General features: G+C 34.0%; 1 protein-coding gene across 1 annotated transcript in view; it reads right to left on the reverse strand.

The window, feature by feature from the left end:
- LOC118204023 (alkylglycerol monooxygenase-like) overlaps window positions 1-17319 on the reverse strand; it is a 121882-nt gene that overhangs the window by 33933 nt on the left and 70630 nt on the right. The window contains exons 4-9 of the mRNA XM_085826097.1: window positions 16731-16882; window positions 7450-7553; window positions 5843-5938; window positions 5698-5764; window positions 3768-3913; window positions 1960-2094 (exon numbers count right to left, since the gene is read on the reverse strand). Of these exons, the coding sequence (XP_085682223.1) occupies window positions 1960-2094; window positions 3768-3913; window positions 5698-5764; window positions 5843-5938; window positions 7450-7553; window positions 16731-16882 (700 nt within the window). The remainder of the gene's footprint in view (window positions 1-1959; window positions 2095-3767; window positions 3914-5697; window positions 5765-5842; window positions 5939-7449; window positions 7554-16730; window positions 16883-17319) is intronic.

Here is a 17319-nt window from a genome sequence, read left to right on the forward strand (position 1 = left end):
TAATGGATCTAGATGGCTAATGACTCATTTTAACCTCAGCCTATAATACTAAATGGGACTGAGATCTGGGAATTGCGGGAGGCCACCTAACCAAAGAAGACTCTCCTTAATGTTCCGCATACCAGTGTTGTACGATATTAGCATTATGCCAAAATGCATGTCTTGTTCAAACATGCATGGATTAAAGAGCCCAAAGCATGATAGGGAAATGTTTTTCAAACTATTGCATTGCTTCCACCGGGTTGAAGGGTTATAGGAATGCACTTAGCGTGCTTGTTTATGTGCTGTTTGTGCCGAATTCTCACTCGCTTATTAGCATGGTGTATCTGAAACTTGTTTCCAATTATTCGCTGTCCAATGCTTTCATTTCCAAGCAAATTTGTGATGTAGTATCTGCTGTACTGTTAATATTGCGTTGTCTTTTACAAATATAGAGACTCTTTTTTCTGCGTAAACATTTGCCTATCGGCGACGACCAGAAGTTGCACATTGAGAGTTTGGTTTTGCCTGACAATTCGGTATTTAAATACTTAAACTATAGCTGCTCTTAAATATTTCAGCAATGCGGCTGTTTCACTGATATTCACTCTATGGCTTCGAGATTATACAAGCATCCAACATTCAAAGTCCTTCAAATCACATTTAATTCCTCATATGATCACAAACAATTCATTTAAATTACTATCTCAGAAGCTGTACATTTCTTTTTTATATACTTCCATAGATCTCTCGCAGCAATACTGTGCAGCCATTGCTAATTTCTTTAAACTCTCTCACAACGAAGTCGCCCCAAATGCCCGAGCATTCAGACATCTGTAAGTCACCCGAATGCATGCGTCCATATCCTACCTTCTACTTTCCTCCATTACATCAGTGCATGGGTCACTGTTTCGGGAGTTTTTAAATGACGTGCCAATCATTCTTTTGAAGCGACTAAAAGTAGCTCTGTTATTTGAATGCGTGTTCCTTCTCCTTTGTTTAGTGTCAACGCTTAAGTATTGATGCTCGCAGTTGCAAGCATATCCTAAGGGGAAACTGCATACAGCTTGTGAAACCGCACAAGAATCCCCAAGGAAAAAGTAATCGCTTCACTTAAGTACATTATTATTAACGCTGTAGCATTCTTCAAGGCATGGGAGAAGGAGAACCATTCCAACAAATCCAAATCCATTCCGAATTTCATATTCGTGTATAACGGCGTTTCAGCTGTTTGAGAAAAACAGATTTTGGCCTCTACCAATGCAAAAGAATTAAAACTGCCAGGTGGTCATAGATGCCACTCAGTGTATATTCTACATTCCCTTATTTTTATACTGACTGACGAGTATTTATTGGCATCTAACAAGTGTTCATTGCACCTATATACTTGTTAGACGCTTTCATCACTTTTCTATGGATAATAGCAACTAAGTGTTTTTGTCTCTTGTTGTTTGTGAATGCTTTCAGCATTTTTTTTAACACCAAAGCTCTTAAACCTCGAGGTCAGTAGACAAAGAAGGTTAGTTCTTCTGTACGCTGATGTCATTTACTTACAGCAGTGGAAGAAACAAAGACACAAAATAAGCAGGGAGTACATTTCTTTTGAATAGACTAGGAGTCAGTGACACCATACAAGAGCAAACCTTATAATTAGAAACCTTGTTAAAGCTAAGATTTTCACCTAACATTAACTGATAGAAACTTTAAGCTCATCAGAGCGCTTAATAAGTAATAATTGAAATTCAAATAAATAAGTTTATGAACAAACTTAAAATTCAAAAGATATAGCAAGCATTTTAGTCTTTTCATTAATGTCACCAGAAGTTTTCAGTACATCAAATATACATAATACCTAATAGAATTATAATCTATGTCAAGTTTTCTACTTTTGCGAGCATCCATTAAACTTAATTTCTGAATAACCATACGTTTTAAAATACTTTATTCGGTAAGATGAATAAAAGTTATACTCATTATTACATCTGGTACATCTTCAATACAGCCACGCCATGGTTTTCCGGGGGACCACCCAGGACCTTTGATTATGACATATATTTTGTTTTTAAAACCTTTCATATTCCAGGCTGTCTTACATATGTGCATATAGTGATGTAACTGAAAAAAATACACAGTGTTTTAGTTAAAATCTTAAATTAATTAATTTGTTAGCATTTGGAAATAAATTATTCAGAATACACACTGAACATTAGCGAAACAAAACTGGACTTGTTGTACGACAAATAATTGTTAAAATTATCAACAAATTACAGTGTTATAGTGAAGACTAATTTACTATCTTCATATAACATGAGGATTAAGAATGCCCTAAATCATTTTTGTGTAATTATTAACTTTTAGCTACTAGCTGTTAACTGTTGTTATTTGTGCTGTATATTTCGTATCCAAGAAAATCTGAAAATAATAGCTGTATTGCTCAGCTCGACTTGATATATATGCTCGGTTTGATATATATGTATTACCAGTGTAGTACTAGTCAGATAGTTATTACAGAGTTTCTAAGACATTTTATTTTAATTTGTCTTTTCTTTCGAACATTAGCACAAAAGTAACAGACCCTGAGTTAGTATGCACTTCTCCCGACAAACCTTTTGTAGAGAGTAAGCTGTAAAATAGTTTATTGTTTGGTTGTAGCAACATAGCATAGTTTTTAGTTTTATGGAAAGGAAAAAGCCGCAGTGCTAAATCAGGGGAATAGGGAGGATGTCTCAATGTTACAGTCCATTTTTTACCCCAACACTACTCTTCACGGAGAGCGCTATGTGCGGAGGAGCATTGTCTAGATGCAAATTGAAACAAATTTTCCAGTAGTCTTGGCGGTTTTTTCCCCCAAAACTCTTTCTTTCAGCTTAATCAAACCTTCTTTGTTATAATGCTGCTTCACAGCCTTCCCTCTGATACCACTCTTCCAAAATGCTTGCTTTAAATTTTGATTTGCTCTGAAGAAACTTCTTGATTCTTGCAGAAGGTGGGTTTTTCAATGCATGGATTGTAGTTGCTCCAAATCCCCTTTCCTCTCTGCATTTGACTATTTTTGTGTTAAGGGGAGCTTTAGAGATAGATTTCCATCACTTTAGAGATAGATCTTGTATTTATGAGAAAATCAGGAATGAAGAGAGTCTGTAATTGAATGCTGCAAAGTATAAGACGGCTATCTGCTGTAAGGAACGGACGCTTTCGTGGGTATCCAAAGGAAACTTTTCATAGTTGCATTTTAGAAATTAAGTTTTCTGGAACCGAGAAGCGTGACAAAACCATTGCGTCCTCGCCATTTTCGAACCATAGACCTTTCAGAACTAGCGCTAAACGTGCTAACTGTTTATATCACAACAGAGGCATCAGGAACTAGCCAACATTTGAACTGCGGATTCGCTAATATACTGCTAATCGGACATTACAACCGCTTATAGCAGAGGAACACGCATGAGGAAATGCAATAATTTTATGTGGATAACTACAAAAGCGGCCAAGGCTGAGAAAGAGGAAGAGATTATTTCAAGCGTCTTCGCTTTAAAATTAGCTTTCCTTTGATTAGCCGTACAAACGTTTATTATTTGCAAGCAATTGTAATTGCTTTTATGAATTATGATGTAAAAGGATGTTTGAAATATTGTATCTCTAAATTTGGTACATATTTTATCACACGTTTAGCTCTGGTATTTGTTGATATCGCAGTATTAGCGAGAAGAGTTTAAAAAAGTGTTTTTTAAGCACATGATTAAAATAATTAGTCAGTGTGCTTTAAGCAGGGTCTTTATTTTTTTCCTTACCTGAATATAAATAGGCTCAAATGAATTGACAGGATGGGTGAGACCGTAAACTACCTCCTCCTTTTCTGCTTCAAAAGTTCCGAATATTCTGTCCCAAATAATCAAAACTCCACCATAGTTCTTGTCAATGCAGTATCTGTTTTTACCTTGTAATAAAATAACGAACATTGTTTTTTTAATTAATTTATGATAATTAATTTCCATAATTAGCTTATCTAATAATTAGTTTTACATTACTTTAAGAATAAAAGTATTTTTAAAAGTACTGCTGCGATCATTGTGTTACCGTTTTAACTCTCTTATTCCCTCCCCCTTAGTTTTTCTGAAATTTTTTCAAGTATTTAAGTAGTTTTCCTCTTCCTCATTGCGATCAGAATGGGAGCTTCCCTAAATTTTGAAATGTTATTCGTACATGTGATGATTGTTTTCGCTTGATTTCTCATCGAATTTGGACGCATGGGCTCTGAATGATGAAACAGTAATAATGAAGAGCTTCGAGAAAAGGGACATATCTAATGTCCTTAATGCTTCTGAAGACCAGTCCACGTGAAAAGACAGACCAAAAGACGACGAAAATAATGACAACGACAATTAGACAATTTCTCTAAATACATTTTTTATGTTCTATGGTAACAGCGTCCTTCAAAAATTAAAGTATTTGCATAATTTTCGCCTCTCGTTTTACCTATGGTAAAATTAATAAAAAAAACTAAGATTAAAAAAAGTTTTTATGGAACCAAATTTATTAAAAATAGATATGATAATAAATGCAGTAAAAAGAGAAAAAGAGCTTATCATATATTTAATGAGAATAGTAAAATTATGCTATTTTACAGAATTTATCTGAATTTAAATCACGAATATTAAAAGCGTAGTTCTTCCATAATAAATTTAAAAGGATAATGGCTTATAAGGTTCCATTTCTTTTCATTAAGCAGTCATGTTATGTTAATTTGCTTTCCTGTCCTTCTCGTTTCCCATTTTACTGTCAGAACATAAATTTCTAGTTCTCTTGTATTCAAATTAGGTAGAAAAGAGACAGTATTTAATGGACCGTTTTAGAGGATAGAATTAGAATGTTTTTTGCCTAGTGAAGGAAGGCCACGTTAATGATTTGATTCTCTCGAGAGCAGTGTTCTGCGACATTGCGTTATTCTTGCCATTAGGCTTGTCACACCGACTTTAGGTCAGAGCCAAACTGCCAGTTACTGCTTTTGGGTAACCGTTAATCGAAATAACAACAACTTAGTTAAGTCAAATTCCTTATCTTTGATTTAAGCCATAAATGTTAGCTTCTGTAAGGACGAGTGCTACTTCTATTGGCCTTAAGTAAAAGGCTCCTTTACAGTCTTTCGCAGTTCTATGACACTTTACAAGACATAGTGATAATTCATTTGAAGTCTTTAGAAGTTTCGTACATTTGATAATACCAAAGAACACAAGACTTTATGGCTTACATTTCACAATGCAATTAAATTACAAGAAAATTGAAAAATATAATGGCTTACAGGTTTGACAGTGCAGTTAATAGATTTTGTTATTTAAGCGTCCAATGATTTTATTATTCTCGATATAGCATTGTAGATGGATTCTGTTAATATAATTATATAATATATTATTCCCATTATTTTTTTTTTTTTTACTTTTAGTGCATCGAGTATCATATCCGTTTTAAATAAAAGCTTACTGCGTAAAAATAGTTTTATAATTGTATTTTATTTTATTGTTTTTAGTCTCAATTACACGTTATCAATACACTTAAAACCAATATTAAACCACAAGCAATGAATTATAAGAAAATTATGAAACAATAAAGATTAACTAAATCTAAAAAAATGAAGAAATTGCTTTGCATATTCATTTTAGAGGAGAAAATACGCGAGTAAATAATTTAGTTCGGGATTTTCTTAAAGAATGTGATTTCTCTTACCATGATGAACTCTGTGGTGGCTAGCTGTGTTTAGAACGTACTCTAGAGGTCCTAGTGAACGCATTACCTGTAAAAATACAATTTATTTTCAGATTACATTACGCAATTTTTAAAATATAGGAGAAAGAATAAAGAATATACTTACTTGTGTATGCAACATGGCCTGATATAATAAATTAAGCTGGTTGTGAACTAAATATACGCTAGGGGGAATAAAGAAAGCCCAGGGCAAGTAGAATAGCTAAAAGAAAGAAAATAGTCTCAATATACTATAATACATCCCTAAAATTTAAATAATTAAAATGAATAATTATTGATAAATAGCTGAACAATTTTCGCATGTTATCGACCCAAATCGAAACCAAACAGTTAAATTTGTAAGATACCTTATGTTAATTAACCAGTTTAAGTCTTTATTATAATTTCTTATTTCCGTATTCCTCCCAGAATGAAAATTTGTTTTGCGTGTATTTAAGCTAATCTTTTTGAATGCTAGTTTAGAGCTTCTCGCAACAGCGTCTTGCTGTTAATTATTCCCACTAACTCTGAATAAAAGTTATATCTGGGGTTAGTGTTTCCATTAGTTGATGTTTTAAAATATGCGCCAGTATTATTCTAAACCAGCTTAATTTTGTCTTTGTGTAGTCTGAAACTGCATTATCAACGTTTGAATTTCATTCTCTGTTACGTTAATTTAATAACCACAAATTGTGAAATTTCGTGTGTAACACAAGTTCGTCAATTCTGTTCAACTTTAGACTGATAGAAAATTTATTAGTCCAAAGGGGAGTTAGCCCAGAGCGGATATTAGTCTCGAAAAGACATTCTGCGATGCATCATTAAAAGAGTTGAATCATTTTTCAAATTGTTGACACCAAATATTATCACCCAGTATTATATTTAAAGAAATTAAATAATGAAGAATCTTGCTTGACTGTATGTAAAATTCTCGCATTGTAAAAAAAACAGCGGTACCTAAAGCCATCAAATTTTAAATAATGTAGTCCTCCGCCCAAATATGTAGAAGCCCAAATTTGGAATTTCGAACCTGTTTTATTATCTATTTCATACTTTGTAAACTTTTAAGGAAATATTGTTTAAAAAAGATTCACCGATTTAAAACCGAGCAGTGGCAATACTGTACGGAATAAACCATTCCTTACCTCCAGCGTGCGAGACTGTCTATCGGAAATTCTAAAGATATCATTGTTTTTACATATTTTTAACCCGAATTGGCGTTAGCTGAAATGCCTTCGAAACGTGTATGCGTATACAAATGAAAAAAGCGCCTTCTTAGACGTACTATAAAATCTGAAAAGTCAGTAAGATCAAGTAAGTAAGATTAGTCAAGTAAGATCTTCAGGACTTTAGCTTTGAGTTACAATATAGACCCTACAATTTTTGTTTTGTGCTTGAGCCTTCTTTATAAGTAATTTTTAGCAAGTGGAAACATATTTATTTTTCTCCTTGATTCTGACTGAAGAGTTTGCTGAAGGAAGTCGCGATGTTTTCAACACATCTCCAGAAAATAGCCATGTGAAGAACATTTTGCATAATTTTGATGTATCGGTCATTTGGTATGATACACAACTCCTAATCGTATATATAATCTAAAACGGCACATTAATTATATATATTGCATTGCCATAGTTTTTATTTACCAACAGAATGCAAAACTTTGATATTCAAGTACATATTTTGGACATAAAAATAAAATGATAATACATTTGCATAACAACGGAAATATCTTACCCAGATCGAATAATATTGCAACACAGACTGTCTCAGTGCTGTTGATAAATTAAAATCTTCAGAACTATGATGAACTTGATGAGCTGCCCATAAAATATTTATTTCTGGCAAATAAACAAACATATGTAATTTTTAAGAAATTGTTTTTATAAAATTGAGAATTTAAAAACGACATACACTTAAAATAATATATTTATAACAATTAATTCTGAGGTGAATTTTAAATATGAGCTGTGAAATATATGATAAAGATTCTTATTTCCAAAGCGTTAAAATTTGCTTACATCTTTTTCTATATATCAGGTTAGTTAATAATAATAAAATCTAAATTTAACTGAATACAGATTAGATATTAGTATAGTCTATTACTATGAAAAACAGTGCAAGTGATCCGTAGCCCACCAGCGGCCGAGCGGTAAAGTCGCTGAACACTGGTAGGTCGGTCCAAGGTTCGAATCCCGCGAACGGGCTGGCTGCATGGGCGTTTTCGTGGTTTTCCCCATGTGTAACGTGTATACGAGCCAGTTTCCCTTAGAAAGACCTCCACGAAGGCATCTCTCCCCTTAGGCAGATAGCCCTCTAGGTTTTGCCATAATCACACACGCAAGTGATCCGTAACAATATCAAAGAGGAAATTTTCTGTTCTAGGTAAGGGCGCTTTATCAGAGATATTAACAGTGAACGTACTGATGGTATACAACGCCTTTCATAAACTTGTGCAGAAGATCGTAGACACCGCAAGCGATTATATTGAAGGACTGTAAGTATTCGTATCTACGGTAATAAAGCTTTTTCGGAACTATCAACGTCTCGCCCCTAACCTTTAGCAAATTTTTGTAAATTATGAATAGGCAAAACTTTAGAATTCAGAATCTTGTCGCATTTTGTGCTTGTCTCTGCTAAGGAACGAAAAAATATATTTTATCATATTAAATAGCAACAAAATACTAGGTTTATACGGAATAAAACTGATTGCACATAAGAGAGGTTTAAACGAAAGTGTATTCGAAAAATGAAAAGTGTTTTAAATAAAATTAATGTCTCTCTTCTACGACTGATACATCAGACGCTTCTTTTGATTTGGTATTTCGCATAAGACGTGGATATATGACGAACAAAATAGATCATGTTATCTTCAGAGTGAGACAGATACCAAAATTTTGTTGTTACTCAGGGAAAAAAGGATCAAAATCTTACTATGAATAAAAAAAATTCCAGAATACTATTGTTGATTTCTTTTAAAAATTTGAACATGCTTATATTCACAGATTCATTGCATTTTAAAATATACGATCAACTGGTTAGTTGCAGGCAAACAACTGATCTGTTGTCTTAACTCTTATGGCAACAAATTCGTCAGAATAGCCAACCAAGGAATATGGCTCTTTTCTGTCCGCAGTTTTTACTAACACATCGCAATTATTAAACAAAAAATTCGACAACGGTACAAACTGAATCGTGTATTAAACCTTGGAGCCAAATTTTAAATTATAAAGATTTTTTTTTCTTCTTCCTGCATGCGTTCGGGGTATAAGGGTAGCACACTCGGCGTGTATTCGAGAGGTTCAAGATTCGAGTCCCAGTGAGGGAAATGCTCATTTTTATCGTCTCCTGCATCAATAATCCTAATGACTCTCCAAAGGTGCATGAACTAAAAGGTGATGGACGATAATTTGGCAGTACCAGGATTTGGCGATTGGGTCCCCTAATTCTCTGCCTTGTACTGCCTTGTCTGCCCTTGCTCTGCCCTGCCCTTGCTTGCTACCTTACCTGGTACTGCCTTGTCTGCCCTTGCTCTGTGGGGTCGCAACATTGTGGATTGATCAAGGTCGGGGGGGGGCACTTAATTCCGATAAGCGCCTATTAGGCCGCATTAGGGCGGAAGCTGTGCCGTTTCATCAGCGTTGTCTCCTTCCAGAATGCCTTCATAGTTTAACTGTAGAACACGGCGCTTATTCGAGAGGTCCAGGATTCAAGTCCCGACGAGGGATTGCTCATTTTCGCCGTCTCTTCCATCTATAAAATTTTTATACTAATTTGAAATTTAATATTAAATAGGAAAAAATAAAGAAAGCAATACTTTCCTAGAGTTCCTAAAATTGTGAAAATTATGGATTTGCATTTTGCATCTTTAATAATGCAGAATAGAACGAGGCAAGGATTTGAAGAAAGTTTTGTTTTGTAAAAATTACACAAATAATGTTTCGTTTGAGAAAGAAATAAAACTATTGGCATAATCATCGTACTGCATGTTTTATAATCTGAAAAGTATAATTTATGTACGAGAATATTCTGTATGTGATTACACATATAATCCTAGAACTGCCTCAGATGTGCTTTGCATTTTGTTTATATGCAACAGTTATAACAGTTAAATTTGAAGTTCTTCTTCGAGGAAAACTGGTCTAATAGCATTTGAGTAAAGTATCAGTAAAACCTCTTTCAACTATAACTAATCCGATATAAAAAGAAGAGCACGCTCGGCAACAGGAAACATGCATTGACTGTGATGTCATTTAACAAGAAAATCAGTGCAGTATAATCGAAGTTATTGGATACCTTATAGAAATGGTGATAATTTAATTCCTGACCTTTCGGGTAAAGACTTTTCTTTGTATTTTTAACTGCTGCAATAAAATAAAAAATACAACAAAATTTACCATGCGATTTAGAAAATCTCAAAATCAAACTAAATGTTTCAAATTAATGCCAAATGGTGAATCTTACAAGAAATTTTTAATTCTTGTCAATTTCGGTCTTTACATGATTTTTTTAAATGATCCGCCTCCCTGTTTATGTTCAGCTGAAGCAAGTAGTTTCATAAAAGTTATTTTAATGACGATACATAATTAAAGCAAATTTTATTAAATAATTTATAATTGGCACAACATCTCAACATTTGTAAATAGGATGATAAAAGTTTTAGATTTAATTTAATTCTGAGAAAATGGAGATCAGCATTCTTTGTATCATCAATTTAGGACGCTGAATTAATCACAATAGCAAATCATATTTGGATGATCCATTACTCTCTTTTTATGTCAAAGAAATATTTTCAGTAAGAAAACACATTAGCTTAGCAGTCTGCACCAATGATGGAAAAAGGTTCTAAGTTAGTGGTCTCATGCTCAAATAACTGGATACAGAATCTGAAAGCAGTTGAGGGCGAAATTATTTTTATTAAAATGTAACTAAATTTTAAATGAAATTTTAGCTAAACTTTAACTCATTTTCTAATTTCATTTACTAAATATTAATCAAAACATACATAATAATAATAATAACACAAAGAAGAATAAATTGAGATTTGTAGCATTCAATTTTTATCTGTAAAATAATATTTGTAAAAAATTTCTATTGGTTACATTTTGTAATTCAAACTTACTAGCAGCTAAATATTGAATCTTCAGACTATTATTTATTTCAAATGATTTTAATATATTTAATTAACCACTAAGTAACTTACTTTTAACTAAACAAGTTATGAAAACTTTCCCAAATTCAACTGTTACCGATAAGAAAGATTCTTATTTACTGTTAAATTTTATACTCGTAGAATCCCGCTCTTGGAGAAAATCCTTTCACGATAAATGTCATAGAAATATCTACAAATCAAGTTACTGTTCTTATAAATAGTGTTTATGACTAATAAAAAGAACAAATTAATTTATAGATCGTAGTGCTAATTTATGTTTATTCTGAATTATATATTAAAGATTAATTGAAATGCGGAGCGTTTGCATTTGCTGTACCCTGATATTCAACACCAGATACTCAGCTTCTTACGTCTTATGAACATTATTTGTCATATAAAGGAACCAACATTGTATGTTTAAATCTGTGCATACTTCCTTTGCATAAAATAGTACGGTAATATTCTTATTTGCACGATTCGTTATTTTTTATTGTTTCCCATTAACGCGCAAACATTTATCTTTCATAACGTGACTGTCTCCAATCTACTATTCTTTAAATGTTTTCTCTTACCGCCAGACATTATTATTCATTCATTGTTACTCTAATAGCAGATAGAATGGATATTGGGCTGCCGCAATAACATTCTAGCCATTGCTCGCATAGCCAACTATGATTTCATACCTTTGAGTCTAATACTCACACAGATTGCAGTTACGTAACGGCAAAACACAAGCCTGCATTTTATTTCAACAGAACAAACGGAATGTTTTTGTAAAAAAATAATCATTACACAGTGTCTTATTCCCTATGTCTTTGTTATAGAGGATTTCGTGGAAAAGCTCACGAAGGTTACCTGCGTAAGAAGAGGCACGTATTCGAGGAGAGAAGTGGCTCACATTCACACTGCATAAAGAAAAAAATAAAAACGCTCATGAAACAAGCACACTCCTTAGGATTCGATTCTAGGCCAAATTAATAAAATCCACCCGTCTTAACTATTTGACCACCGGTGGAACAAAATTTGTACTACTGGTGAATCGGCTATTATATTTCGATTATGGCAGAGTTGTACTTTGCCGAAGAGGACGACATTTTAAAGGAAAAATCTTAGTATTCATGGTATGAATATGGAAAATTAAGAAAATGCCATGCTACTAACACGTTCACTGGACTTTTAACCCTGATCGTTGCTGCGATTTGTTTATTTGATATTGAAAAGCATGAAAGTTCTATATGAGTTATCACAAGATAACAAGAGGAATGCCTTTATAAGGGTTTTTCTAAGGGAAACTGGCTGATATCCACGCTATATACAAAGAAAACCACGAAAACTCCTTGAAGCCAACCCGTTCGCCTGGAATCGAAATATGGTTAACTACCAATGTGCAACAAATGTAGGTCGCTAGTGTACTTAACCCTGAACGAACTACCAATACTCATTTGGTATCATTCGATCGCAACTGGTAAGTTTCATATTCATATTTCTACTCGCTGATAAGCATTGGACAAGCCATTTGAAGAACAACCTCCTCCTTTCTCTTTTTTTTCCCTCTTTAAGACGGCCTGCTACGTTTTCAGATGATTTTGTCTTCTGGTGAAGAGATCGCTTTAGAGATTTTGACGATATTCAGTACAATTATTTAATTAAACTCTTAGCATCTTCAGAAGTTTCAATATATAATCTTCATCTTTTCTCTCTTTAAATAAAATAAAGGATGAAAAACAAATGGTGTGGTGTGGCGAAAATTAAATAGATTTGAAATTAGGTGATAATTCTCCAATATTAAATTAGTTTCAGTGAAATATTAGCAATTATTAGAGTGATATACATCGTCTACATAGAAGGTCTTGAGGGAGCTTTAAAATCATCTGTCGCAGATGTGCAATTACTATTTGAAATAGGGCCAATACTATCTATGGTTTTGCATTTAAAAAAATCTAACTGTTTATTCTCTATTCCTGCCTATATCGTTAAATTTAGTAAAATATTATACTCATTCTAAAAAGTAGAACTCAAAGTGTTTGATTTCAACACGGCCAGATGGTTTCATATTTTCATTTCTGCAAATTACTGGTATTAAATATTCTCTGAACTCCAGATAAAATGCTTATATATACAGTTTTACAGAAATCCCTAGTTACACATAAAGGACAAATTAGGTGATTAAGATTTTATTTATACATTTATTAATTTAAATAAAGGAATGTACTTAGAAGATTCCAAGGTAACTTCTTTTTCAGTTAAGAGTTCACACGAATATGATTTTCCTGCTTGCGTACATGATTGCTGTGAACTGAATAATTAGAATTTTCAATTATTTTGACGAACTATGTAAGCGATATATTTGTATAAAATAAACAATTATTATATTTCTATTATAAAAACGTTTAGAACTAACTATAATTAAATTCGGGACTGCATAGAAATCTCGATTCTTCTCTTTTCATCGTCTCAAATAAAATTATGATGGTTATACACTACCCGACATTGAAAAGGCAACACAAGAAGGAAGGGCTCGAAAATTATGCAAATTTCACGGTACCGAGTTGTGAAATGCGCAGCTCTCCAACGCACATTGAAGAAGATATATGGGAAGGAAGCTGCATTCGTATCATTATTTCTGCTAAGTAAATTATCGCAGAAATTTGTTTTTGTCTCAGAGATGCCTTGCCATCGTCAAAGGAGGCAGTTCCAGCAGACAGATGATTTTAAGAGAGGCATAGGGATCGCACTGAGAAGGGCAGGTTGGTCCATACGGAAAATCTCAACTGATACACACCTATACGAGTTTACAGTAGACCGGCTGTAGCGAAGGAACAAGGAAATGTGACAAGTTCGAGAGGTGTCGGTACAGCCAGAGTGACGCCAGCTCCCAAGGATCGACGCATCCGCCGACAAGCAATGGCGCGCCAGCAAGCCACTTCTACCTCTGCAGCAGGTACAGTTCCCATATCGACCAAAACCATTTGTCGTCGATTGGTGGCTAGTGGCCTGCACTCGTGGCGTCCGTTAAGAAGACTGCCTTGACCCCCTATCGTAGACGCCAACGTCTGCAATGATGCCGGGTTCGAACGATGTGGACGAAGGAATGGCATGAATCGAGGGTCGTGTTCTCAGATGAGTCACGCTTCTGTTTCTCCAATGATAATCGCCGTACGAGTGTTGCTTCGATGTGGAGACAGGTACGATCCCGCAGCAATTGTGGAACGCTCCACCGCGTTACCACGCGGCATCATAGTTTGGGGCACAATTGCATACGATTCCAGGGCACTTCTATTTCGTATTCAGGGCCCTATGAAGACCCAAAGATACGTGGATGATGGGCTGTGGCCGGTGATACTCCGCTTCCTTCAGGGCGTGCATAATGCCCTTTATTAACAGGGTAATGCGCGACCACACATAGCTCTCATCAGTCAACGTGCTCTGCGATGTATACAGATGCAGACCGTGCGACTGCCGCATTCAGAAGGCGAACTGTGGCAAATGGTTGACAGGAAATGCAGAGCCATTCCTCAGGACACCATCCGTAGTCTCATTGACTCTGCACCTTAACGTGTTTCTTCGTGTATCGCCGTCCCAAGGTGTCCTTTAAGCTAATAAGCCGACATTGTTCTCGCTCTGTATTATGCATATCATTTCGAAATAAAGGTCAATTATTGTTTGTTGCTGTCTCTCTCTGTTTGCCGAGTATCATCACTTTCTGGCCACTGCTTCTTGGTGTTACATTTTCAATGTCGGGTAGTGTATATACATACAATCGTACTTAAATATACAAGACATAACATACAATAAACATACAATATACTTAAATACTTGTATATTTATAATATACAAATTTTAACTGATAAATGTATTATTATCTTCCTTTTAGTTTAAAAAGGAGTGCGTATTCGTAAGATTTGGAGGTAATAATAACTTAAGATTTCTCAAAACTATAATTTTCCTAATTGTGCGCATGATTTTTCTGAAAGCTTTGGTTGGAATTCCATGACATGTAAACCAATCGATTTAGCCCCATATGATTATAAAACGACAAATCATTAAACTTTTTGCGCAAAAATATTCGAAATTATAATTAATTTTATGTTGAAAAAAAGTCGATTTTGAGTTCTCAAAGTAAAAATATGTTTTTATAAGCTTTTATTTATTCACTCGTGGTGTTCCACTACAGTTAGAATTTTTCCATTGATTTTTAACCTGCTTCCTGACAGACTATCGAATTCAAATTTTTTATACACAATTTTGGCCGACGACAATGTAATATATGAAGCAATTTTTTTATTTAATGTTTTAAATGATTTTTGACAAAACAGAAAAAGGTTTCGTCAAGAAGTTTATGAATGTCACAGAGAATGGGAAACTAAAAAAACAGAAGAGTGAAAAAATACTTTTAAAATCAACTAAAACGACTCCTTTCTTTTTGCATGCCTTCGTGATGTAACGGTAGCACACTCGGCGCGTATGCAAGAGGTTCAGGTTTGAGTCTCCGCGAGGGCAATGCTCATATTTCATTTCTCCTGTTCAAAAAAACCTGATGGCTCTACAATATTATCAAACGCAGTCACTCTATACTATACCATTTCATAATTATATGGCACTAAAGTCGTGCGTAGAATTAAATAATTTACATGTGTAAAGTCATAAGTTTTTTTTTCTTTTGAAGCGGGAGAAGAATTGAAGAATTGAGAATTTCAGAATGATGAGATTAAAATTTTAATCTTGCTATAATGATTTCGATAGCACGTGTGATCCTAAACGCATTCCTTGTATTATACATCCGAGCTACATTACAGCTGTTAATTCATGCCTATACGACCATTTTGCAGATAAAAAGATATCCCTTGTCATGCATCCATCCGTAGCTAATCCGTTCGTCTCACTTACGCTAAATCTTTTCCCCTGACCTTGATTGGACCTCATTGTGGCTTATATGCTTGAAGTATGAATACCTCTTCATCAGCTAAGGGCGTCGGATTAAAGAAACAGTTAATTTCATTTTGCATTACAGTTTTCAAATCACAAAGCTGAGTAAAGGGTGCACATCTCTACCCATTCTGATATTAATTTCAATATATTTCCTTGTCGGCAAGTAGTAAGTTTTAAATGTTTCAGCATTAAGCACTCAAAACGACGTAGTTCCCAACACATTTTTTATTACTTTTTGGCTCATAAATTTGCTTAAGATTTTGGAAATTTCAGTTATGACTTTTACCAGGTTATTTAATTTTGATAACGAATTTTTGCATACAGAAACCAGATACCATGGCTCCAAAAGCCATCATAGTTCCAAAACACTTCTTTATGGCGATTTTTTTTTCACCACCCACCAATTCATTTTCTTCTCATTTACAAAGAATACAAGTGACAATAAAGCGAAACAATGGCATTAAATTTGGAAGTGCATATTTTTTAACAGCTCTTGATTTCCAAAATGAAACGAATGTTACACTAGTCCAGCATTCGTTTCATTTTGGAATTCGACAGTTGTTCAAATATTTTCATTTTTGCATAAATTAAAATTGAAAAATATTTGATTATTGCATAAATTAAAAGTGAAAAATATTTGATAACATAAAAATAACGAATTTTAGACGAGGGAAACCAAGTACGTATCTTTATGCGGATGATTCTAGAATCACACGCGCATTATTTCCTTAATTTATTTTCGCTTTATTTCAGTCGATATTAAATGTTTCTGAATAAATAAATGTGAGAAATACTGTCCCATTTCAAATGTTCTTTCGTATTAATTTCTGGCTTCTAATTCTTACAATTGTTTAAAAAAATATTTAAGTTTATAACATTGCTAGTCATTATCAGGCTGTTAAAAACTGTGTTCTGTTCGATGTGCAATATTGCTTACCATGACAAGCTCTGTGTAGCCAGTAAAATGTAAAATCTTCTGCAAGGAAGCAAAGCCACCACGTCCATATTGAATTCCAAGGCAGTGTGACAAGCCTCCAGTGCGCGTAAATGAAGAAATATGCTGCATGCTGTATTCCACGAAATGCTATGCTAGAAGATAAAATGTAATTGAATAAATATATGTCTCGGGATATTTTTCGAAATGCTGTTCTTTACGTTACATTTTAATCGACTAATTTAGCTGAAATGTAGGCTGATCTGAAGTCAAGCTCAGAAAACGGAAAATAGTTTTACATACTTAATACAGGTACTCCAATCATCTCCAATTTAATATATACTCTAATTTAAGAACACTCCAATTTTTTATAAATACCCCAATTTAAAAATGTCGAATTTGATTTGACCTGGCGACAATGGTATCGAATCTTCGCTGCGGTTTAGTCGGAGTTCTCTATAAAGGGTCATTTTGTTTTGATTGTGAACACTCAGAACAAGAATACCAAGTGTTATGAGCAAACTGCTAGGAAGCTTCGTGCAGCTTTTTCAGGTATACGTGCACCTAATAAGATAACAATTCGCAGAAGATA

This window comes from Stegodyphus dumicola, chromosome 10 (assembly GCF_044657685.1).
Source record: "Stegodyphus dumicola isolate Sdum_Otavi_A_Nest chromosome 10, ASM4465768v1".
Classification (NCBI taxonomy): Eukaryota; Metazoa; Arthropoda; class Arachnida; order Araneae; family Eresidae; genus Stegodyphus; species Stegodyphus dumicola.